At 36.8% G+C, this 25,917-nt stretch overlaps 1 protein-coding gene across 1 annotated transcript; it reads right to left on the bottom strand.

The window, feature by feature from the left end:
• pptc7b (protein phosphatase targeting COQ7 b) lies at nucleotides 1-24,209 on the bottom strand. The gene is made up of 6 exons (XM_073829754.1): nucleotides 23,320-24,209; nucleotides 14,739-14,918; nucleotides 9,192-9,390; nucleotides 5,601-5,724; nucleotides 3,881-4,010; nucleotides 1-3,768 (listed from the first exon to the last, which is right to left on the bottom strand). The coding sequence occupies exons 1-6, from the start codon at nucleotides 23,519-23,521 to the stop codon at nucleotides 3,710-3,712; spliced, it is 894 nt and encodes a 297-aa protein (XP_073685855.1). The 5' UTR covers nucleotides 23,522-24,209; the 3' UTR covers nucleotides 1-3,709.
• Between the last annotated feature and the right edge of the window lie 1,708 nt (nucleotides 24,210-25,917).

Here is a 25,917-nt window from a genome sequence, read left to right as displayed (position 1 = left end):
TGTTTTAGTATAAATACTATATTTTTATTTAAATATTTTACAACTTGTAAAACATATTTACAGGAACTTTTCTTGCATTGTTACACTGTACACACAAAAAGTGTAGTTCTAATTCGTACATTGTCTGCTTCAAAGACTGAGAGACTCATCTTGACTGAAGAAGCACCATTGAAACCATCAAATGAGAGAAGGACAGATGATACAACCAGAATCGAGGACACTGCTGTAAGCGACACCCAGACAACACACGCAAGCTTTGCCACACAAAGGCCTCTGGAAGGGACAGTATGAGATTTTAAGGCGCAAATGGCATGTTGATTTGTATGCTGGAGCCACTGCTGTTTGGGTTCACTCACAGTGAGAAACAGACACAGATCTGAGCGGCATTCAGTCACTATCAGCCCAACTCAGGGAGGTAACTTTCTTGTTTTAAAATGATGAGGCTGGAAAATAGCTCTAGGATTCATAAAAGCACATCCAACAGTTTTGGACAATCCATAATAAGAGAATTCGGGAAAGCGTGTGTTGTGTGGCAAACAAAGTGGCAAAACTTCAGACACAAAAAGGTTCAGTCACAACATTGTTCCATGCAATGACACTCACTAATGGCGAAATGTGTCATTTAGGCACTGCCAGAGACACCAAACAGAATTGCAATAATGCTTCAGCTGCAAACAAATTGGTTTCTCTAGGACTGATTTTTGCACCAGAATTTTGGAATTGAAGAAACCAGATCAGTGCATTCAAACAGTCAATTTCCAGTGTAATAGCACAATGAATGCAAAACAAAAATTTACAGTACCTGTCAATGTAACGAGAATACGTGATTTTTTTTAATAACTAGTTATGACATTACATTTTTATGTTGCATTCCAAAAAATCCCAAACTGATTGAAATAAAATTTCACACCATCATAAATTATTTAGATCTGAATTATTTTATTTATAATTTAATGAAATTAGGTTTTTGGCGACCTAATACAATTTTATTTCATTTTATTTTCCAAAGTAAATTATTAAGTCTTATTAAATTACATTTTTGGTGTTCCTAATAAAATCTTTCTATTATTTCTTATTTTATTTACACTGAGATGCGTTCCAGCAAATGCAAAAATGACTGTAATGGGATTTTCAAATTCTAGATGTTGTTTAGACCAGGCTAATTCGTAATTATTTCATTTCATATTTCATTCTGGAGTATTTCTAATACCATTTTTTGCTAAATGTTTAGCTAAATTTCATTTTATTTGGACACAGGCTGAACAATACACAGTTTTTATGTGACATTTGTAAGTCGCGTTAACATCGTGATCAGTTTTAACAAATCCAAAAATGACTGTAATTGGATTTCAAACCAACATAGACGTTTTGATCAGGTTCATTTTCCTCTTTTTTAATGTATCTTAATAGCATTTTTGGTTATTTCGAATTTAAATTTCTTTTATTGTGTTTTATTTTTTGTGTATTCTGATGCGAAATAAATAACCCCAGTTCTTATTGCCTGTCTTAAAGCTAAACACTGTCATTACACCAAAAAATTGCAATTCTGCTTGCTGCCTCTAGAGGCACTGACATGACACATCACCTTTGACTAAATTAAAAAGACAGCTAAAACATTTTTCGACCTAGATCACACATTCCGTAATTGTCAAGTACACATTTGATCTTAATATCCATTACACATGACTGGCTGTTTAGTTGATTTCAATTTCATTTAGTAAGAAAAGCAGAAAGGGGACACATTGGTGGTTCCGGCAGAAACTCCCAACGTTTAACGCTTCAACTGCGGTCTTTGTAGGTGACTGTGAGATGCTGGTCTTATGGCTTTCCTGCTTTGGTTTTCTTTACCAGTTACACAATGTGGATTGAGACACTGACTTCAACATGACCACAACCCACAAGACATTACACACGTGATAAGAGACCACAGTTCTGGTCTAATTATGTTGCAGACACAACTTGATTATAGTCCTGTATGTGAAAAGCCATGCCTATGTGGGACATAAACAGATGGCAAACCTTCCAAAACACTGAGTTTAATGTTTAGTTATATATCAGTCACTTTTTTTTTACCAGGCAAATGCATATTTGACTGAGGTTTGCCATTCTGGATGGTGTAGAAACACAACAAAAAAGACATTTTAAATATTTGCAATGCTTGTATTTGAATTTTCCAATCTCAAACTGGACTCTCCATGAAAAATATAACTATTAATGCTTGTCACAGAATCGCTGCACCATTTTATCCAAAGATGGCAAGCCAATCGCACTCAACGGTCAGCTTGAATTGTCGCTGTCGTGAAATAAAATCGCCAACAGCTTACCCATTTTTTATTGTACAGGTAAAAACATTCATATAAATAATGTAGTCACTCACACATTTATAATTTACAAAATTAAAGCAGCACATGAATGTGAAAAAGTTCTCTAGAACCATTCTAGAGCAACACCGGAAAAAAACAAACAAAAAGCGTTAGATACCCTTCAATCATTTAAAAAAATAACCCAAGCCTCGGTAGGGAGCACAGAAAATGCCGAAAGGCCTTACGGTCGATCCGTAAAGACCAGCGTTCCCCAACTTCTGCATTCTCTTGAATCTTGTCCGCTAAAAGCTAAATATATTTATAAAAATAAAATATTTCTATACCTGACCTTTCAATTCAAGAAAAGCATTGCCAGATGCTAGCCATTTGTGCGTGTAGACTTTCATACTCAAGTGTCGAGAGGTGAAGTCATGTAAATATACATCCAACACGCATACACAGTCAACATCCACCGTCCCCCTGAACAAGTGTATCTGTCTATCAGTGAATTGTGACATTCTCTGGGACAGACTTGAGTCAGGGTTGACTCCATATTGAGAACAAGGATGTTAGAGAACTGTATAAAGGTCCTAGATCATGTACTTTTCACCAAATCACGACTTTTTAAAGTTTTATGAGTTTTATGGAGTTTTTGTCTTTGTAACATTTTTCGGAAAGATGTTTGTCAATCAGCACTATCCTGACTAAGGTCAACAGCGTCTGTTCAGTTCCCTTCTTTTACAACCAAACACAAGCTGTATATTCAACCCATTTCCTTTCCGCATTTGAACTAGCAATCCATCATCCGAAACCTCACTAAGTGATGGTGTAGGTTGTCTAACTAGAGGTAGATATGCTGGCTGAACCAAACTAGCCACAGCCAGCATATACTAAAGCACTTGCATTTCCCAACAGGTTTAAATCTAGCCAAGCCTCCTTATGAACTTTGTCCTACCTTTCCATTACAGCTTAACCAAATGGGACACGTCAACACGTACACACACAAACTTAGAAGCACACCAACTCAGAGACTTCAGCTTGACTTCTCTCTCAAGACAGACAACCAACTTTTCATTTGCACAAGCCACACAACTGAACATGACAGCTTTTTGTGGGTAATGCATGTCTCTTCTTGCCCCTTTGAAAACTAGAATGGACTCAAATTCACAACAGGTCGAAGACTCCCAAAGTCCATTTGAGGACATCAATTTTGGACAGTTTGTACCGTGTGCATCGCCACCCACACCAGCGAGTTCACGTTATCCTCCTCCCAACGTTGACTGGAGATCTACTCGAGAAATGGAAGAATGGAAAGGGGTGCTGGGAGATGTGAGATGGGGAGCAGTGCAATAGAAGAGGGGTGGAAGACACAGGTGTAAGAGAAAAGCTAGCTCCATTGAGCGTGCTCAGTCTGTGTATTCTGCCACAATGGATAGAAGCACTGTGATGTCATCAGGCTTCCCCCCTGAAATGAAAACAGACCAATTACAAGGTCAGTACCACCGATTATGGATATTCAATGAGGTTTTGGCATCAGAAAGGTGATTGGAATCAAGAAGCTCTTTTGGAAGACTCACCTCTTACATTCAACCCGTTGTCACAGGCAAACTGGGCGAAAGGAGACATGTAGTTGGGGTCGTAGGCCAACTCGTGGGCCTGTTCAGCGATGCTGCGGGCAGTCTGCTGGATACTATCATAGTTGGTGTTCTGAGGCAAATTAAATACAAAAAGAAATTGGAGATGAATAAAATGAAAAGCTTGGAAATTGCCTACCGATATTATACCCATATATCAGCCAGGGAGATTAAAGGTTGTATCAGCGATTTCTAGCCTAAAACATAAAGTGTCAATTTCAGCTTACCTTTGACGCTGATTGGTTGGAACACTGTTTGTTTATGTGTGGAAAGGTTGGTAGTGCCGATTGTTTTTTTGGCATATCTCGGACCCTAGGCTGACCAGAGAGACGCGGTTTTTTCACAGACAATTTATGGGGCAGTCAGCGAGCGGATCGTGAAGAAAGGTAAGCTGAAATTGACACTTTATGTTTTAGACTAGAAATCGCTGATACAACCTTTAATTGGACGTTTCATGACTATTTTGAGATTACAGGCCGATAACCTAAAGATTAATACAATGAGAAAGTGGAAATCATACTAATAATCAAGTATAATATATCGGCCAGTTTTATTCTAAGCCAGTTTTGATGTCCACATATTCATTAAAGTACTGTGGCTATAGCATTTCTGTTGTAAAGATATGGCCAAATATTAAAGATTAAGTGGACATTTAAATGTTGTTTAGTCAATATTAAACAAGGATTTGATCATGCAGCGAAGTGTATAGACAATCACCAGGCTGGTGGCGCCCTAGTGCGTATTGCGTATTCTAAGATTAGCTGTATTTAGCTGTATTTTACACTGCACATTTTGTGTGCCTCCCTAATCAAACATCAGCATCACATCGTGTGCGCCTCTAATAAGGCTGCCTCTTTAGAGGAACGCTCCACTTTTTTTGGAAATAGGCTCATTCTCCAACTCCCCCTGAGTTGAGTTTTACCGTTTTGAAATCCATTCAGCCGTTCTCCTGTTCTGCGATATCACTTTTAGCATAGCTTAGCATAGATCATTGAATCCTATTAGACCAATAGCATCGCATTCAAAAATGGCCAACGAGTTTTGATATTTGTCCTATTTAAAACTTGACTCTTCTCTATTTATACCGTGTACTAAGGCTGGTGGAAAATGTAAAGCTGTGATTTTCTAGGCCGATAAGATTAGGAACTACACTCCCATTCCGGCGTAATAGTCAAGGAAGTTTGCTGCCGTTACATGGCCGAAGCAGGCGCAGTAATATCACGCAGCACATGTGCAAATGCTAACATCTGGGAACTAATTTCAGGCACTGCGTGATATTACTCCATTCATATTATGACAGCAAACTTCCTTGACTATTACGCCGGAATGGGAGTGTAGTTCCTCATCTTAACGGCCTAGAAAATAGTGTTCCTTTAAAGCACACCTAAATTTGAATGCAACATTTTTAATTCATTTTAAAGTCAATTGTTTGCTTAGGCCTATTTTTTTTTATAATTATCCAATTACTTGATTAATCGTCACAATAACCAACTGATTACTTGACTATTAGTTAGTGACAACTCTGTATCATATGCCATCATTATGCTATAAACACTGGTAATATTTCGGCCCCTCTAATCTCTGTAATATTGCTATGAGCCAAAACCAAATCAGCTGACTGTAACCCAAATATTTTCATATTTATTGCAAGCATGGTCAGTACCTTGAGTTTCTTGAGTTCTTGCAGGATCATGTAGTCAGGCATGTTGTCAAAGAGGCCGTCAGTAGCGGTTAAAATAATGTCCCCTAATTGGACATCAAAGGAGGAGCTATCTGCCGCCTCAGGACTGAAAGAGACAGAGAAAGACAGTTACACTTCGGTACAGTTAAACCAAATATAAAACTTGCCAATGTTCTACAATAATAGTGTATTTTAATCACTATGCCACCCACAAACTAACAATTGATGCCAAGTTTTGAGTACCATTATGACAAATAATTATAACCTTCTGAATTACACTAATAGATAAGAAAAAATAAAACAATCCAATGTGGGTAAACAATGATCTAATCCATTAAATTAGACTAAGACACTTGATCAGGGTTGAAACTCAAGCAGTGGCACAAAGAGGGTAACAGGGCAGAAATCAGCCTGACCTTAATGGAGGGTAATGGACACTTGGGGTTAAGAGAACTCACTCAGACCAAACATGACCTCTGGACCAAATCCAAGCAGTCAGGCTGTTTTCATGGAAACCAGACAGGCCTTTTCAATCTCCAAATCCCTTGAGTTTTAGTTTAATCTGTTTTAGTGCATTGGGTAAGTAGTGGCACTCTGATTATAGGCCAGATTTAAGAAAGCAAAAAGAGGGCATTTCAAATATTTGCGCACAAGAAGTATTCACATAGCTTACGAGTGAACTACCGAGGTCACATAGACTATTTTATCGATGTCCTTACTACCCTTCATTTTTAGTTACGTTGCTGTCTATGCAGGATCTGAAAGCTCTTGGATTTCAGCAGAAATATCTTAATTTGTTTTCCGAACAACATGAGGGTGAGTAATTAATGACAGAATTTTTATTTTTGGGTGAATTATCCCTTCAAATCACAACGGAGGCACTTTAGACTCACTAGAAACTTGGTAGTAAACAAAGTATATACAAAGTAGAAGTAAATGCATGTAATTCTATTTGTAAATGGATATTTCAGTGCAAGTGAGGCACACTTAGAAACCAACACTTGTGTCAAGCTCAGGTCAGATTGCCTGCTGCACATGAGAAAGAGGAGTTAGTTTTCTGTAGAGGTCTGCCATAAAAGACTCCGGCCGACATAAACTAAAGGTCCCACATAAATTTAGCAGGACATGTGGAGCCTAAAATAATCACGCCCTCTACTGGGACTCGGAAAAAAAAATTGTAAACAAGTGTTGAGCACAATGCTCATTGGCTAAGAGGAATGGGTTTGCTTTGCCTCCCTCTTAATTTGATTGGAGGTTTGGGGTATTTGCGCGTGCATGTTTGGATGTGTGCCCCTGGCGAGACCACGGCAGTGAGGAACTAGAATCACATGGCCTTGACATTAAAGATTTAGGCCAACACTCACACACCGTGCTTGAGGCGGAACACTTTGGCTGTTCTCACTTGTACAGGGTTCAGGAGAACCTCAGATAATACCCGCTAACACTGCTCAATCTAATGAGTGTCCACGATATAGAAAAAGGAAAAATAATGCATGTTCAATGTTCTTCAAAATTTTGAAAAGTTTCAAATGGTTAAAAAAATGGTGTAACCATGATCTAGCATTAACATTAGTTATTAATTATTTAAAATATACTTTTTTTAATGAGATCATAATGTTTTTCGGACATTGTATGGCATTTTCAATCTCCACTTGACTTGATTTATTGATTTTTTTGGTCTGCATATCTCTATGACATCGTTTAGCATGTTTTTGCACATTGGTTGAGTCACATGAATTTAATTAAGCAAATGTTTTACAATTGTTTGTAATATTTTACCCAAATTTCTTAAAGGGAGAGTTCACCCAAAAATGAAAATTACTTTACCATTTCTCAGTTATATTACGAAATGTCCTGGCTCTTACAAGCTTTATAATAGCAGTGAATGGGTGTTGAGATTTTGAAGCAAAATAAAGTGCATCCATGCATAATACAATTGAGGTTCAAAAGTTTACATCCCCCTTTCAGAATCTGGAAAATGTTCATTTTTGACCAAAATGAGAGGGATCATACAAAATGCATGTTATTGTTTATTCAGTACTGACCAGAATAAGATTTCACATGAAAGACATTTACATACAATCCAGAAGAGAAAATAATAGTTGAATTTATAAAAATGACCCTGTTCAAAAGTTTACATACACTTAATACTGTGTTGTTACTTGAATGATCCACAGCTGTGTTTTTTTATTTAGTGAGAGTCCCATGTTTGTCCTGAACAGTTAAACTGCCTGCTTTTCAAGGTCCCACAAATTTTTTTTGAACCCTTTCCAACAATGACTAGGATTTTGAGATCCATCTTGTCACACACAGAACAACTGAGGGACTCATATGCAACTATAACAGAAGGTTTAAACACTCACTGATGCTTCGGAAGGAAAAACTAAGCATTAAAAGCCAGGGGTGTAAACTTTTGAACAGAATGGAGATGTGTAGCCTACATTTTTCTTATTTTGCCAAAATATCTTCTTTTTATTCATCTAGTACTGCCCTTCAGAGGCTACAAAAGATACTTGCAAGTTTCCCAAAAGACAAAATGAGTTAAATGTACCCTAATCTTCAAATTCAAAAGGTTTTCCTTCTGTAATAGTTGCATATGAGTCTCTCAGTTGTCCTCAGTGTGAAAAGATGGATCTTAAAATCATACAGTCATTGTTGGAAAGGGTTCAAATACACAAAAATGCTGGAAAACCAACAGATTTTTTGTCAGACCTGAAAGATGTTTCTAAATAACAGCAGGCAGTTTAACTGTTCAGGACAAACAAGAGACTCAAGATCAACTATCACTTACCAAAAAAAAAAAGCTGTGGATCATTCACGTAAGAATGCAGTATTAAGAAACTTTTGAACAGGGCCATTTTTTTAATTCAACTATTATTTTCTCTTGCGGACTATACGTAAACGTCTTTAATGTGAAATATATTATTGAGGTCAGCACTAAATAAACAATAACATGCATTTTGTATGATCCCTCTTAGTTTGGTCAAATAATTAACATTTGGCAGATTCTGAAAGGAGATGTAAACTTTTGACCACAACTGTATAAAGTACTTCAGACGGCTCCGGGGGGTTAATAAAGGCCTTCGAAGTGAATTTGCATTTGTGTGAGAAAAATATCCATATTTAAAATTTCTAAACCATAATCTCTATCTTCAGCTAACTGTCATAGGCGCATTCACAAGAAACTGGCATTTCTGCGAATGATGTAGGATGTAGGCATAGCGCAAGCTTAGGTAAAAATATGCTAGTCTTTTGCGAACCAAGTTTTGTTTCTAGCAAAGGAAAACTAGTTTCCTCTGTAAACATGCTTACAACAGCTAGTGTACTTCAATACGCTTCAGAAGGCCTTTATCAACCCCTTAGGACTGTGTGGAGCACAAATTAAGATCACATGGGCCTGCATAAGCACCAGAAAAATGTGTGGGCTCCTACAGTAGGTGCATCTTACACTATTAATTCATGTAAAAGCCCCATTGCCCCATGCGCAGACGCCTGTGACACTGATCTGTGACACACAACCATCTGTGATACTGCAGTGAGTGTATCCGCTATCAGCGAGCGTCACTGACCCACCTGTCACTCAACACTACGCCTTCTGCCCCCGGCGGGGCTATGGACAACTGGAAGGGTGTGTTGAAGTAGTGTTGCTGCTCGTCTGACCGATGGACAACCTCTCCACCCCGAACCACCAAAAAACCTGAATCTCCCAGATTACAGGTGTGTAGCCTGTGACTCCGACGATCCAGGACGACTATACAAGCTGTGCTACTTCCTAGAAGAGACCGACAAAAAGACATATTTAATTAACAAATAATATACGTGCTTTTTTATGGTGTTTGACTGACACCATACATGAACTATTTTGTATGTAAACAAGACACATTTGGTATTCACATACAAAAACAGTTGAACCTTTGCCCCAGTAACATAGTCATGTAACCTACATACTGTGCATGACAGCATGTCCTCATAGCAGGCGGGTGCTGTGATGCATAGTGGCTCCAATTATATAAGAAGCTGTCTACACCGCAAGCAGCATGATGTCTATGCAGGGTGAAAATGTTGGAAAGTATGTCGGGGGACAGTCACATGTCCACTGTAAAAAAGGCCACCACCAGATGTTGTGCTAACAAACATCTGCAAGCTAAGCAAAGTAATGTATACTTTTCATAAAACAATCAGTAGTAATAAAGTTGTAAAAAAAAATTTTTTTTTTAGTGTTTTAGCTTAGTGTTGGTACATAAACGCCACTGTTTACTTTTAAAGTTTGGTTTATACATGTATATATTAAATAACTGAATCAGTTTGAAATGTAAAAAATATCTTAGTATGCCACTATCGTTAATGTTTTGGGTCAGTAAGATATTTTTATGTAGGAAATTAATACTTTTATTCATCATGGATGTTTAAATTGATCAAAAAAAATAAATAAAGGCATTTATAATGTTATATAAGATATCTATTTTAAAATAAATGCTATTTTTTTACATTTTCTACTCAAAGAACGTATCACAGTTTCTACAAAAATATTAAGCAGTATAACCGTTTTCAACATAAGTCAGCCAATCAAATTCAAAAATACAAAATCAGCATATCAGACACTAAAGACTGGAGAAATGATTCTGAAATAGCAGCTTTGCATCACAGGAATTTTACAATATATATATATATATATATATATATATATATATATTAAAAAAAAAACTTATTTTAAATTGAAATAATATTTCACAATATTGCTGTTTCCACTGTATTTTTGGTCAAATAAATGTTGACCACATGAAATCAGTAAAATTTTTCCCAAATTCAGTTTTTTCCATTTTTATTTTTCTAGACCGTTTTAATGGTTTCATTTAAAAAATAATGATCAAAAAGCATTTCTAATTCATTGAAATCGCAATTTAGTAAAAGTCCTATGAAACACGGTTTATTTTTTTCTCAAATTCAGTTTTTTTTTTGTTTTTTTTACCAAATTATGTGTTTTCCCATTCATTTTCTGGATTCCATTTGAATGGTTTCATTACATTTTAATAATCAAAAGCATCTGTAATAAATTGATTTTGTAATTTTCAGAAATACTGTGTTGTTTACATTTTTCTGGTAAATAAATTCTGGTAAATAATTTTTCTGGTTAATATTCCTTAATAAAAAATAATGTTTTAATACTAACTGCATTACAAGTTGTAGTACTATCATTACATTAAGTAACATATTTCTGTCACAATTTCTTCAAGTTAAACCAAACTTGGTTGTTGTGAAAACCTTTGAGTTTCAATTAGTATATGATATGACGATATGAGTTCTTCTCGAAAGAAAGTAAAATGCTCAATGTGACTCTCAGAGCAGTTCTAGAGATTAGGTTTGTGTGTTCATGTACTCACATATTGATGCAGCAGATTTTGAAAACACCACGAGCATCACACGTGCTTTAGTAAGTGTGTAGTCATGAAAAACTCCACATCTGTGCCATTCATTTGCACAGACACGCAGAACATGTGGGATTCATATTTAAATAGTATTTTTGCATTGCGAAAATCATAAGTGCCTATGTAAATGCAGCTTTTGTAAATAACAGATACATCTTTCAAAATATTACCCACTCCAAAGCTTTGAGCAGTAGTGTATGTAGAAATGTTAAAAAATCATAAATGCTGTAAAAGTATTGTTTATTGTTAGTTTATGACATCGAACATGTTAACTAACATGAACAAATTTAAACAGTTTTGTAATGCGTAACCCTATTTTTAAATGCATAGTTTCCAACTGATCAGGTTTTAGACTGAACACTAAATTTAAAAGCATCTCTAATTAGGCTATATGTTGACGACCTCTCAGTTTATCACGTGTCACAATCTTTCCTTTCCCCGATCCCCGGCCAAGGATTTGTAGTCCAAGTGACCTTGTCTTAGAACGGTCACCCACAGACCTTTATCGCTCCACATGCCTTTCCAAAATAAAAGCAGGTCACTTTTTAAAGAGGTAAACAACTTGGCAAGATAAAGAACAGAATGACATTTCTGACAGCCCGTGTCAGGTTTCAGCAAAAAGAAGACCGGTTGCGAGCTTGGAAACCTAATGCCTTGTTTGAGAATCTAACTTTACTTGCAGTCTTTGCTTCTTAGAGTTAAATCCGAAACATGCAAGGTTAAAATGCATCCAGACCATTTGTTAAAGTAACCTTAATAAACAAAATTTTTGCTGTTTTTAAGAGATGCTCAGTAAAAATTGTTCCATTTTGTCCAACTCCATTTACTCAAACTTTCATAGATAGAAAATACAATGACAAACATAAAACAAACAGCCACATTAAAGATATTTCAATATAAGTCTAATGGGATGTTGCAATGGGAATATATACAGAAGTCAATGTTTGAAGTTGTTTTCTATATTAATACACATTACATCTGTAATTAAAGTTACATTTTCAGAATTATTACTCCAGTCTTCAGTGTCACATGATCCTTCAAAAAATATTATAATATGCTGATTTAATATCAATGCTGGAAACATTGTGCTGCTTAATATATTTTTTGGAACCTGTGATCATTTTTTCAGGATTCTTTAATCAATTAAGGGTTAAAAAGAACAGCATTTATTTAAAATAGAAAGGTTTTCTAACAATATAACCTAAACATTTGAACAGTAGTGTATGTAAATTTTATTCTTCTTTTTTTAAAAGAAATAAATACTTTTATTCACCAAGGATCTGTTAAAATTAATCAAAAGTGATAGTATTACACTGCTGGAAAAGATTTCTATTTCGAGTTACTGCTGTTTTTAAATGAACTTGTTATACATTAACGAATCCTGCAAAAAAAAAGAAAAGATTCCGAAAATGATTTCTGAAGGATCATGTAACACTAAAGAATGGAGAAACAGCTGATGAAAATTCAGCTTTGCATCACAGGAATAAATTATATTTTAAAGTATATTAAAATAGAAAAACATTATTTTCTATTGTAATAACTTTTACGACAGTAGTGTTTTTCTGTATTTTTTTTTCAATGCAAAAATGTAAATAAATGCAAATAAATTTAAAGAGATTTCTTTTTTTTAAAAACAAGTCTTACAGATACCAAACAGGCCCCAAACAGCATATATATACACACACATCATTCAAAATATTTTAATTACTTTTTATTTGTTTATTTATTGGTAATACCTTACAATAAGGTTTCATTTGTTAACATTAGCTAGATTACTTACCACGAACTAACAAATAACATTGCTTACTGCTACAGCATTTATTAATCTTCATTAATGTAAACATTTGCTAAGCTTAGAAGTCGTATTTGTTAATTTCAGTTAGGGCTGGGCGGTATACCTTTTCTCACCAATACCGGTGAGTGTGTGCGTACAAAGCGTCGGGAACACATATGTTGACGCAAACAGAAACCGCAGCTTGCACGTGCTTGTCTGAAGCAACACATCTGAGGTGTGGACGTATTTCAGTATATCTGAGAAAGACCCAGGGTTAGCGATTTGCAAAACTTGTAATGCCGAAATTTCAAGAGGGGGTGTGTCTGCAGTGATGACTAGAGCAGAGATCGGCGCATTGTGCGCAGACAGATGTAGCTTTCAGTGAGAGAAAAACAATGGCTTTACGTTGGTGTTACGTCGCAATATTTTAAAGATATGTCTTTTCTATATACTGTATTTTTATTAATATTTATGTTTTAAAGCCAATGGATATCACACAAGCAACGTGGAAACTGATCAATATGTTAAAGTGAAAGTAAAAACTGACTTTAAGCATCTGATGTGCATTCTTTCAGACAATGAGAGACGATTATACTTCATATGCTGATATTAATTTAGTCCCTTAATATTTTTCTTGTGCCCCGAACATGGTGGGGAAAAAAAATAAAAAAGAAACGTATTTTGTGTAAGGTTTTTTTTTGAAAGTCTTAAATAAAGCTCTTAATTTTCATTGATGACTGCAGTGTTATTAGGGGGTTATGAAAGTCATAATTATGATTTCAGGTGGTCTAAAATGTGGGGACTGAAAGACAAAAATTGCGATGAAACTTCAAAAGGCTATCCAATGAATAAATATGAGCGCTGCACGTTTCAAAATCATTTGTTGCGCTACTTTGTATACTACCATTCTGACAGCGCCTCCTGCTGGAAGAGAAACGCGTAGACTTGTAAATGTGAACTTGCGAAGAATGCACAATAAAGTGTTGTGTATTTTGACTGCAAATCATGAATTCTGATTTCTTCACCTCATTACAATTATGAGTGCCACTGTCACTTCTTTGTGAACAGCAGCATTTTGTGAGACCAATCAAACCTGGGTTAATACTAGTCCGGTCAATGTAAGCCAATATACTGCAGTAATTATTCTCTAATTTATTAGGAAATGTGGTTAACACCTAGTCATGCATGAAAAAAAAAAACCCGTCATATACCGTGATACCGTATAATTTAGAAAAATACCGTGATATAAATTTTTGGTCATACCGCCCAGCTCTAATTTCAGTTAATGCACTGTGAACTCATTTGTAATAAACTAACTTTAAAAGCTTAATAATGCTGTAAAAAAGCATTACTCATTGTTAGTTCATGTTAGTTAATGCATTAACATTAATAAATCAGATCCTTGTAAACTGTGACCAATTAATATATGATCTATCTTAGCAACATGTTAACTTAAAACTACAATCAATTGCGAGTTTAGTTGTTAACCCATGTAGAGCAAATGTTAACTACATTGTTAAAGAGTTAACTAAATAAAACAATGCATAAATATAAAAACTTAAACTTAAAAAAAGAAACTTAAATAAAATGTAAAAGTACTTTAAATGCTAAAATTACAACAAAAATAAATGGTACACAGAAAAAAAACTAATAAAAAGGACAAAAACTTGATTAATAAATTCCACAATAGAAAATAAAATATAACTGCAAGATATCTAACATTTACAACAGTCAACCATTTTTGTCTTTGAAAAAACATTGAAAAAAAAAAAAAACCTGAACAAGAATCAATACTGTACATCACGACGCAAGGACTGTGAGTCATCCTGCAGATGTTTAATTTATTTATCCTATAAAACCAGCAGTAAGTGCGTGACTCATCGTATGATTTGGTGTGTGTGTGTGCAGATATGATCTTACCCAGCAGCGGTACTTTGTTCTGTAGGAGCTCATAGTAGCCAGAGGTCAGGATGCCCACGGGGCTGCTGGGAGTGAAGCGGCCCTCCTTCACGAGCCGTTCGCACGTCCTCATCAGGGTGGCGGAGAACTGCGATGGGTCCACGCCGTAATCCCTCCAGCCCCCGACACCATCCGCAACACCTGAGAGGAAAACAGAAGGAGAAAGATTGTAATATTGCCATTTCATCAAGCCTAACAGCTTTAACACCTAACTTCTGACGATCAGAAGAAAAGGAAGGAAGAGATGCCAGTTTCTGACACCGCGGAAACAGATGGCAGCTGCCACAAACCTCCTTCCTGACCTCCTGACTGACTGCGCATTGTGATGGTAATGAAAAACACACGTCTGCTACAGCACATTTAACACCTTCTTTGAACAAAAAGGATGTTAGATTTATTTCTTGGAAACTCCTTGAACTCCAAGTTGCTAGTAACTACTGGTTATTCCTTACAGAATCGAACCAGACATAGTACACTGATGTCACATGGACCATTTAAATAATGTTCTTAGTACTTGGGTTTTGAAAATGGTAGTTGGGTTGCTGTCTATGTAGGGTCAGAAAGCGCTCAGATGTCATCAACAGAGGTCACGTTAAAGAAACACTCCACTTTTTTTGGAAATAGGCTCATTCTCCAATTCCCCTGGAGTTAATAAGTTGAGTTTTACCGTTTTGAAATCCATTCAATTAAAACTTGACTCTTCTGTAGTTTCATTGTGTACTAATACCGGCGGAAAATGTAAAGCTGCGATTTTCTAGGCCGATAAGATTAGGAACTACACTCTCATTCTGGCGTAATAGTCAAGGAAGTTTGCTGCCGTAATATGGACGCAGCAGGTGCAGTAATATCACGCAGCGACTGAAATTAGTTCCCAGCTAGATTAGCATTTGCACATGTGCTGCATGATATTACTGCGCCTGCTTCAGCCATGTTACGGCAGCAAACTTTTTCAAGTTTTAAATAGGACAAATATCGAAACTCGTTGGTTATTTTTGAACGTGATGCTATTGGTCTCATAGGATTCAATGATCTATGCTAAGCTACGCTAAAAGTGATATCGCCAGAACAGGAGAACGGCTGAATGGATTTCAAAATCCATCAACTTAATAATTCGGGGGGAGTTGGAGAATGAGCCTGTTTCCAAAAACAATAGAGGGTTCCTTTAACTGAAAATTGTCCATCATTGACAGATTTTTTTTTAATCGGTGACAAAAATCTGAAGGCCGTCCATCATTTTGACAGATTACAAGTAGGGCTGCAACTAACGACTATTTTAATAGTCGACTAGTCACCGACTATTGAAACGATTAGTCGACTAATCGGATAATTATTCAATTTTTCTCAAATTTAGCATGAGATTGCTTTAATTATGTGGAAAATTATAGTAAACACAGGAAAGAAGGGGGTACTTCAATGAAAAATGCATATTTTGCTGCTGATAGGCCAATTCATACTAAAAGTAAATAAAAATGCCCTGTCTAAAACCAATTAGGCACAGTGCTCGGTCAGTACAGACATAAATGCATAAATTAAGAAACTCTATAATTTTTTTTAATGGACAGGCACATTTGTTTTATAAGAAAAAAATAAATTAAAATCAAGTGAACATTTTCTTCCTGTAAACCATCAGCAGCAATAAAACAGTAAACAAAAATGTATATCCAAAACAAAACGTATTGGCTTTCAAGTTATTTAAATCTTACCGAGGCCAGCCAAACTCAGTTTCATTCAACTGTCCGACGTGCTTTCTCTTTAAATGTTCTTTAAATGTTAAGAGGTGCTGCCGTGATGCGCAAGGACTGCTTTACAAACCATGCAGGTAATATTTTAATTCGCCGTAGCAGGCTAAAATGCTCCCAAACTTTACGCCTGTTTCATACATACTCAGTCTGCAGTGCGTCTACAGTCCGTGTGCGTTACGTATGCGGTGCAGAAGCAGCACAGACTCGTTTTGCGCTCACACAGAACGCGTTTACAGTCCGTACATTGTGAACGTTGTAATCCGTTAACATGGGTGTGGAAAAAAAAACGCACTGCAGACGGAGTATGTGTGAAACGGGCGTGTTTTGGTACGCGCAGCTGCTGCGTTGGACGCCGCCATTTCTGTATGTTATCGCTCAGCATAGAAGCTGCGTATGTGCGACTCTCGGCAGAAAGATGCCTCACTCGGTTGTCTGGCGACAACATCGACAATGAAATTCATTGTCGACTATTTCTATTATCGATTTTTGTCGACAACATCGACGAATCGTTGCAGCCCTAATTACAAGGTAATCTATTGTAAATTGTAACTGTAACTCCCCATCCCTGTCCAGTTGGTGGTGAGCACTCTCCAGTGTGGCAGCAGAGCACTGGATCCAGAACAAAAATGATAGTGTCAAGACGAATCTTCAGCTGTGCATTTGATACACAAGTCGTGCGAGTACCCAGTTTAAACTACAGCGATCTATCAAGCCACATTAAAGAGCGCCAAAACGGTATTTATTGCTTGAATTTCCTAATGAAATGGACAGAATTTGAAATCTGAGACTTTTTTTCATGTTGCACAGATCTAAAACTTACGCGATTTATTGGATAGACTCACTATTCATTCATAAACTGAAAACAGCATAGATCAAAAGATTGTTTGAGATTTAAGAATAGATATTGGTTCATAAAAATTACAATCTATTAAAATCATATGAAAATGAAAATAAAAGCAATTAAATGTGTAATTATAATTAAAATATGAAAATTAAAAATGACGGATGATAAGATGACAGAATTTTTACAACCCTGTCCGTCAAAATTACAGACAATGTGGAAGTCTAACGCAACCTCTGGTCATCAAAAATATCTTAATTTGTGTTCCGAAGATAAACGAATGTCTTACGGGTTTAGAACGACATGAGGGTCGCTTTAACTGTGTTTTGACATGATACACTGCTACTTACCTTATTACTAGGAAAGTTTCATTATTTTGAAAACAAATGATCTACAGCCACACAACTGAAAACTGTTCTTAGTAGCCTTTCTACTTTTAGTTAGTCACTTCCTATCACCAATACTGTGAGTGCTTGCCCTGACTACACATTGTAACCACACACAAGTTGAGAATTAAGAGATTGCATGGGCTCAAAGGGAGATCCAGGCTCAAAAGGAATGAGGGGCGACTTATCAGAGTTAAACACGATTTAGAGCAGCACAAATCAAGCTACCATTAACATTTCAATGGAGCTTTGCAAACAAGACCAACTGTTTATCACAAGGCTGCAAACATAGTGGTGTAAGAATGTGGAAAAAAATGCTTAAAGCTTATAATGTAACTGACAATTAGGGTTGCAAAGGGGTGAAACATTTCCGGTAAGTTTCCGGAAACTTTCTAAAAATCCAAAAGATTCCAAAAAAATCCTGAAAAAGTTTCCAAATTTTCTGGAACATTTCCACTGGAAATATTCCACATTTTTGCTACCCTACTGACAATATAACGTATACTGCAGAAAGAAATGTTTATTACCTTCATATGATGCCACATAGATGTCCAACATCCAGGCCAAATATTGATATTCCACAGCTCAAATATTATTCCACAAACATTTGTATTTCATTTCATAAACATGAACCTGAGGTGACCATATTTTCCATAACAAAAGAGCTAAACGAAACTGCTCTCCGAGGAAACATCCATCTGTTTACACCAGCACACACTTGAAGGCTGATTCCACCACCGCCATACAAGAGTCTACTTTATTTACTGTATCAAGGCACAACTTCCTTGTGACAAACAGTTAACAAGAGAGCATATGTGCAGCATCTCTATTCAACATGCTATTTCTACATTGGTTTTCAAAAAAAAGCATCACTGACTCTGAAACACAGCGGATATATTAAACTAAATCGAAGCCTAAGGCCGTGTTCACACTTGCCGTCCTTTTTCAAACTGCCAGCGTCTGTTTTACATTCTAATCCTATGGAGTAAACCGTCTTTTCAAAAAAGCCCTAGCGCTTTTTTTAAACGCCACCGCCGGCGTCTTTTTTTGCAGCTCAGAGCGTTGAGCTGAACTTTTTTGAAGAAAACGCCCTACGTCAAGCGCTTTTTTGACAGCTGACCAATGACAAGCGAGTAGCGCGACTATCGTTTCCATAACAACAAAAACAACAAGAAAAAACGGAGAAGTTGCCGGTAGATAAACTTATCGTACTAGTTTCGGAGCACAAGGAGTTGTATGATATGAGTAAACAACTCTATCATAATATACATCACAAAGAGGCTCTTTCTCGACATTTCTTCACCACACAGCACTGCGCTACTGTTGCAGCTGTTGTTATAGCGACAAAAAGACACACTCGGCTGCTTTTTGTAACAGAACGCTGCCAGCTTTTTTTTTTCCTAAAAAAACGCCCTAGTCAACTTTTTCTTGTCAAAAAAGACGCCAAGTGTGAACACGGCCTTAACAAAGACTTACAGTGATTATGGTTTTATTTTGATTAAACATGCAGCTCTACAATATCAATTCATAACGTAACGTAACATCCATGTAACGTGTTTCAAAGCAATCGCGTCACAGATGTTTTCACACTGCATGACTATCTGGGGTAGCATTCTGTCGCTGCTGTGTTCACGCTGCACGATGGATCGGCGACAGGGGGTTTCACACTGCATGACTTTACAATAGGAAGAATCGCCGACAACTTTGTCCCGGTCCGCAAACTACGTCTCACAACCGAACACACGCGAGAAGTGACATGGAAACAACGCGAGGTCAGGCGTGCAAGTTCTCACGTGAGACTGGTATTATTATTAAAAAAAATGGTAGCCCGCAAGAAGCTTGTCATACAAATTGCATGTGCACTCATTTGCAGCGAAAAGAAAAGAAGCCGAAGCTATTCTTATTGATACTGTGGTCTATACCTTCGTAACTCCTCCCCCACCTTCCCGCTGGCCTGGATGTTGCCGTCTCATTGGCTGTAGGTAATCGCCGATGTGATTTTCAGTCAGATCACCTTTCACACGGCATGATTTTGAATCGCCGACAGGTCCAGATATTTAGCATGCCAAATATCTCACGGGTGTCGGCGACACGTCGGGCGATTCTCTCAGATGGCGTCTTTGATAGTTCACACTGTGTGATTGTCACTCACGTGAACGAGCACCGATTTGCCTGTGATTTCGGGCATTTGACGGCGATTTCTCAAAACCTGTCGGCGAGTCAAAATCGGGGCTAAAATCATGCAGTCTGAACTCGGCATTAGTATATATAAAGATTTTGGGCATACTAACAACCCCTATCTGAATATGAGTGAAATAAACATTACTTCAACTATGGCCACTACAAACGATAAAACTGAAACCATCTGAGCATGCCGTTCTTTAGACTCATATGATCTCTTTTTATTGCTGTTAGATGGAATATAAAATGTCGGCAAAAACTGAGGCAATAAAAAGATAGCTATGTGGTGCCAATGTTTTGGCAGTAATGACTGCTGGATTAAGGTCGTGAGCGAGCACATCTCTGAGACCTCCTGGAAAAGTGTTTCATTGAACAATTCACATCCTGCCACTAATGTGATTCAAGGGTTCGCACCCTTGTGAAACTTCATCATGAACCACAGAGAAAACAGATCACTAATAAAGGCACTACATAAACCCCTGAGCTGTTTCTTCCTGTTTTTTCCTCCTAGCTCATTAAGCTAATTGGAGTGGAAAGTGAAGATTATCTACTGACCTTCAAAGACTTTTAACTTGTGATAGTAAATAGAGGAGTTCAGACTAGGGTCCTATGAAATCAGCTTAATTTTTACCCAAATTCATTTTTTTCTGTTTTATTTTTCTGTTATAGTTTTCAGTTTTAGATTCGACAGTTTTATTGGTTAAATTAAGTTATGAAAAAGCATGTATAATTAATTGAAATTATGAAACATACACAATTTATCAGCAATTTGTTAAAAATAACAAAAACTACATTTATAAGGCCCTATGAAATTTTTTTTTTTTTTAAATCAAATTCACTTTTTTTGTTTTCTATTAACTTTCTGGATTCCATTTTAATGGTTGCATTAAATTGTAATAATCAAAAGCATCTCTAATTAATTGATTGTATAAAAAATATATATATATTTTTTTATTATTTACCCCCACAAATATTGTTTTGTTTATTTACATTTTTCTACTAAATAAATTCTGTTAAATGTTTTTTCTGGTATATATTCCTAATAAAATTATTATAAAAACATTATTTTTAGTAGTAGTAGTACTATCATTACATTAGGTCATATATTTGTGTCACAATTTCTTCAAGTTAAACTAAACTTTTATTTTGACAGGTTGCCGTGAAGACCTTTAAGTTTCTTTTTGTATACGATATGATGATAGTTTTTCTCAAAAGAAATGGTTACAAAAGTACGTAGACCTACTTTTAAATTATTTATCCAAAATTCACATACCTTGTTATACATTAAATTACATTTTTTATGACTGGATTCTCCAAATTCTGCCTGTGTTTTCTGCATCACAGACTCAGTTGACAGAGACAAACACACATTTAAAAAGAAATTAAGTATATAATGGGAGATGATGCAAAAAAAAAAAAGACAAGTTCTGTACTTAGCTTAAATATCAGGAATGAACTACAATCCCATGAAGCCTCTTCAACAACATTTAAAAATGGATGAATTTAAAACTATTCAGTTAAATTTCACAGAGAATCATGGGCAATGTAGTTTAGCTGTACAAAACAGCTTGTTTGCTGCTTGATATTGCAAACTGGTGTGTCTTACCATATTATTTTAATGTATTATCATATTATTATATTTATTAACACACTGGCTTGTAGTGCAAACCGTTTTACCATTTACTGCACAACACATTGTTATTTTTCTCTTCGTTTATCCCTATAGTGGATAATGAACCAGAAGTCTCACCCATAGGCTTACTTCTGCGTTGAAGAATATGGTGGATACATAATTATTTAAAAAAATAAGTTAAAATTAAGTGAGCAGATAGTTTTAAGCAGGGGCATTGCTAGACCCTTTTTACTGGGGCACGTGCCCCTGTAAAAATCTGCTGTGCCCTAGTAAAATCTCAAATTTGAGTTATGATTTACTTTGATAATGCCGCAATAAAGACATTAAACTATATGCAACAACTGAATTAACTAAAAGCAACGCAGTTTAACCGAAGACTATGCACGCAGATATCCATGCCGTTAATTGTGTTGTAAATGCAACTGGCTTTCAAAAAAAGAAAAGTGATATGAGTAATGGGGGGCCTGTGCCCCAGTAGAGCTTTAGGTCTAGCAACTCCCCTGGCTTTAAGCAATTGCATTTACCATCTCCTAGCTCACAGTAGGTCTTGTTTAATAACACTTTATAAGTTAGCGTTAAAAATCAATTCCCCCATTGAAAATGTAACATCCTGACTGGATCCTGACTTTATATCCACTTAAAAACCACCCAGAACACCCTAGCAACTGCATAGCAAGTTTTACACAAGCACTACTACAGAAAATGCAAGAGTCTCGTTTATAGTGGTTTGATCTTAGTCTATAAATATACTAACTGGTGTTTTGACAACGTTTAGTAACGCAAAACCACAGTAACTCAGTCCAGAACAGCTGGCCTGCTGCTCACGTGTCTGTAACAAAAGCCGGCGAATATTCAGTGTAGTATGCGAATGTAAGAGGGAGCTCTTTGTTTTCATGCATTTTGCTAACATGAGACCATTATTCTGAGTTTTTTTTTCCATTGAAACCTACCCTTTTTTATTGTATTAGGTAGTAAAAAAGAAAGAACATTTCTGTGGGTCAACGTGAGGACAATGAAACCGCCTGTGTGTGTCGCTGGAACGTGGATGCGATTAAACAACATGGCCGCCTCCATGCTCAACCATTCTGACCTTTACAAAGAGCTCCTGCAACATTTACAAGCGAGCCCTTAACACTCCTACATAATATAATCGAGTTAATATATACGTGTTTTATGTATGTAGCTCATAGCATTCTCTTTAAACAGACCGAGTGACTCAAAACGTTCATATTCACAATGTAAATGACATTTATAGTCAAAGTACACGCGATAGAAGAAATCTATTAATGTTAAACACGCCTGACGTTAACGGCATGTCATTTATATCAGTGTTTCCATGAAATGGAAAGGTTTTATGAGGAAATCATTCTCGTTTCCGCCGCTAGTCGGGCTTTGGGGGTTCAGCATGGCATCTTTCTAGGTGAAAGGTCAACCTGTGTTACCCAAGCTTATTTCGCATTAAATGAATGCTGTATGTACATTAAATGATGTTTAATATTTAAAATCGTTTGCCTGGCTGACACACATTTAAGGAGCGCTTGTTAAATCTACAGGCGGAATCAGGAAAATCCCAAAGATTCACAAAGAGGGAGGTTATTTCAGGTGAGGGCTGGACTTATCGTCCCGCACACCCCCCATCACGAAACGAGTGCTGACTTTAACCCGTGAAGGTCATTTTCATAGTTAAACGTCCCTAACAAGCTGTTCATATCTGTGCCAAAACAACATGTAACGCTGAATTTTGAGAGCACTCACTCACCTAAAACATCCGCGGACTTGTGGCGGGCAATGAAGCAGGCATCATCGCCGTAGCACATGCCTTTCTTCAGGATCCCCTTCCGAAAGTCCTTCCCGAAGCCGCAGCTGGCCGTGATCAGGCTATAATCTCTGCCGTCCGTTTGCGAGAGTCCGCCCAGGACAGCCCTGGCAACGATCCTGCCATAGGAAAGTACCGATAACATTCCCGACGGTGTACGGTGAGCGTGTACCTGCCGAGCCCGTCTCCCGTCTCTCTACGATGCACAACCTGCGCCTCTGTGCACCAACATTCGGCTCCGGCGCCGCAGATGAACCACACGAGCCAAAGCAAGCCGCTTTAAAAGTGATAGAGGGGTCCTTTCTTCTTTAGTGAATGCCGGACGAGTGAGATACACGGCTGTTTTATGTCTTGGCGGATTTGACGGACAAAGTTCCTCCAGTACACTCCATCCTATCCGACATCCTCTCGTGGACTCACTCGCATTCTCCCTCACCAGCGCCCGTGTTCCGGAGACAAGCACATACGGGCCCCGTGGTCACATGACCGGCTGCGGTGACGTCAGAGCGTAGTGGAAACCCAAGGACGTAGTGGAAGAACATGTGCTGGAGCGCTTTAAACTAAAATATTGATTACTCTTGTGACTTCTGTGAAGGTGAAACGGAAGCCATTTTCGTTTATTTTTCCATTACATACAAGACTAAACTATTCTGTATTGCTGTGGAGCATTTCAATAGAAACGTTGCTTTAAAACGTTGGTTTACAGTTCATTGTATTCACACACACGCACATACATCCACAAATTACTGTATGCAAATTGTATAATAGTAAAGGGACAGTTTTCTACTAATTGTGCAGTTAATTCTCATATTGTGCTCTCCCCAAATTTATCACTACCGAAACAGTAATATATAATTTAATAAGATGGGTTATACCAAAGTAGGGTGACCAGATGAGATTGGTTGAAATTCGGGACGGGAGGGGGGGTGTAATGAATAATAAAGAATGAATTTCATGTTTTTATTAATATGTAGCCTACATATAATATAGAAGTAACGTTAGGCAATTTTATACTTCAAACTGAAGTTAATGAACCAATCATATTTTTATTAACATTTACATATGCATAAATTGATAGCCTAATACGTAGGCTATAGAAGTACTATTTTGAACACGGTGCCTCGCCCTCGACCGGTCTGACTTCTTCACGCGACTTCTGCCTGCACTTTCAACTGTCCTAACGGCTGCTGCAACTTGCGCTCTCTTCATCTACTCTATAAAGCAAAAAGGGGACAAAAAGGTCGTATTGTCTTTGTGCATATAGCCTAGATGAATTAGATAAATTAATAGAAACAATATAACTTTAAATTCACACTTGAGCTATATAGCCTACCGAGGTTGTGGAGGTTCGACATCAGCATATTTTACAGAGCTTTTCACTGCTGCCAGCACTCCCGTCTTTCCCAGGATGTATTTATGGAACTCTGCACAAGTCATTAAATTCATTTTTACTTTGATTTCGCTGCGGACCAGTTTAATTTTCGGGACGATTAGAGCGGGATTCGGGACAGCAGCTTAGATTTCGGGACTGTCCCGAATTTTTCGGGACGTCTGGTCACCCTATACCGAAGTATTCTATAGTCTTTGGTTATACTCACCTCCTATTAAGGTTTTGCTTAAAACTACCTTGTAAATGTATTTTTGGCTATTTTCTTAAAAAGTTTTCAGTGGGAAATCAATACCAATTACAATTGTAACAATATTTCAAGTGTAATTTATGAGATTTGCTGTATTTTGAATCAAATTTTTCTTTGTAAAAGGCAAAAAGTTGATCATACTGATTTCAAATTTAAGGATTCATTAGTTTGAATATACGTTGAACCAAACACTATTATAACGTCTTAGTTGATAATTCACTTTACTTTTGACAAAACATCCAATGTTTCCGTAGTGACCACGTCACATTACAGAATTTTAACTTGCATGCCTAAACACTACTAAAACATACTAAGAATTTGCATAACTGTACTAACATTTTCTTTATTTCCCCCAAATAAAGGATTATGTTTTGTCACTACTGAAACAATTATGATATGTTTCGTTAGTGACAATTTTAGATACTTTTGGGTCCAGCTCAAAGATGCTAATCGGTACATTGTTAGCTAACACAGTTCTGAACAGTTTCACACACATAAAAACTACATTTTATGGAAAGTCACCCAAAAAAACAAAGATGTCACTACTTAAACTTCACCAAATGTTTCCGTTGTGACTGTTTTGGTAGAGACAATTTTAAATGCTTTGAAACCTCAAAGATCTCAAAGATGCCAATCAGCACATTGTTGTCTAGCACAGTTTTGAACAGTTGTACACATATAAAAACTATATTTTATGAAATAACACCCCCCAAAAAACAATGAGGTCACTACTGAAACTTCACCAAATGTTTCCGTTGTTACTGTTTTGGTAGAGACAATTTAAGATATTTTTGAACCTAGCTCAAAGATGCTAATCAGCACATGGTTAGCTCAGTTCTTAACAGTTGCACACATACAATAAACTAAATGTTATGGAATAACTCCCAAAAACAGTTACACAGAT

This window comes from Garra rufa, chromosome 23 (genome assembly GCF_049309525.1).
Source record: "Garra rufa chromosome 23, GarRuf1.0, whole genome shotgun sequence".
Classification (NCBI taxonomy): domain Eukaryota; kingdom Metazoa; phylum Chordata; class Actinopteri; order Cypriniformes; family Cyprinidae; genus Garra; species Garra rufa.
This window is presented reverse-complemented; position numbering and strand designations above follow the sequence as displayed.

Coding starts and splice junctions, on each gene's coding strand:
- pptc7b (XM_073829754.1), bottom strand. CDS start 23,521: ATGTTATCGGTACTTTCCTATGGCAGGATCGTTGCCAGGGCTGTCCTG. Junction 5,725..9,191: donor GGCGTAGTGTTGAGTGACAG/GTGGGTCAGTGA, acceptor TGTCTCTTTCAG/TCCTGAGGCGGCAGATAGCT. Junction 3,769..3,880: donor CAACGGGTTGAATGTAAGAG/GTGAGTCTTCCA, acceptor TTTTCATTTCAG/GGGGGAAGCCTGATGACATC.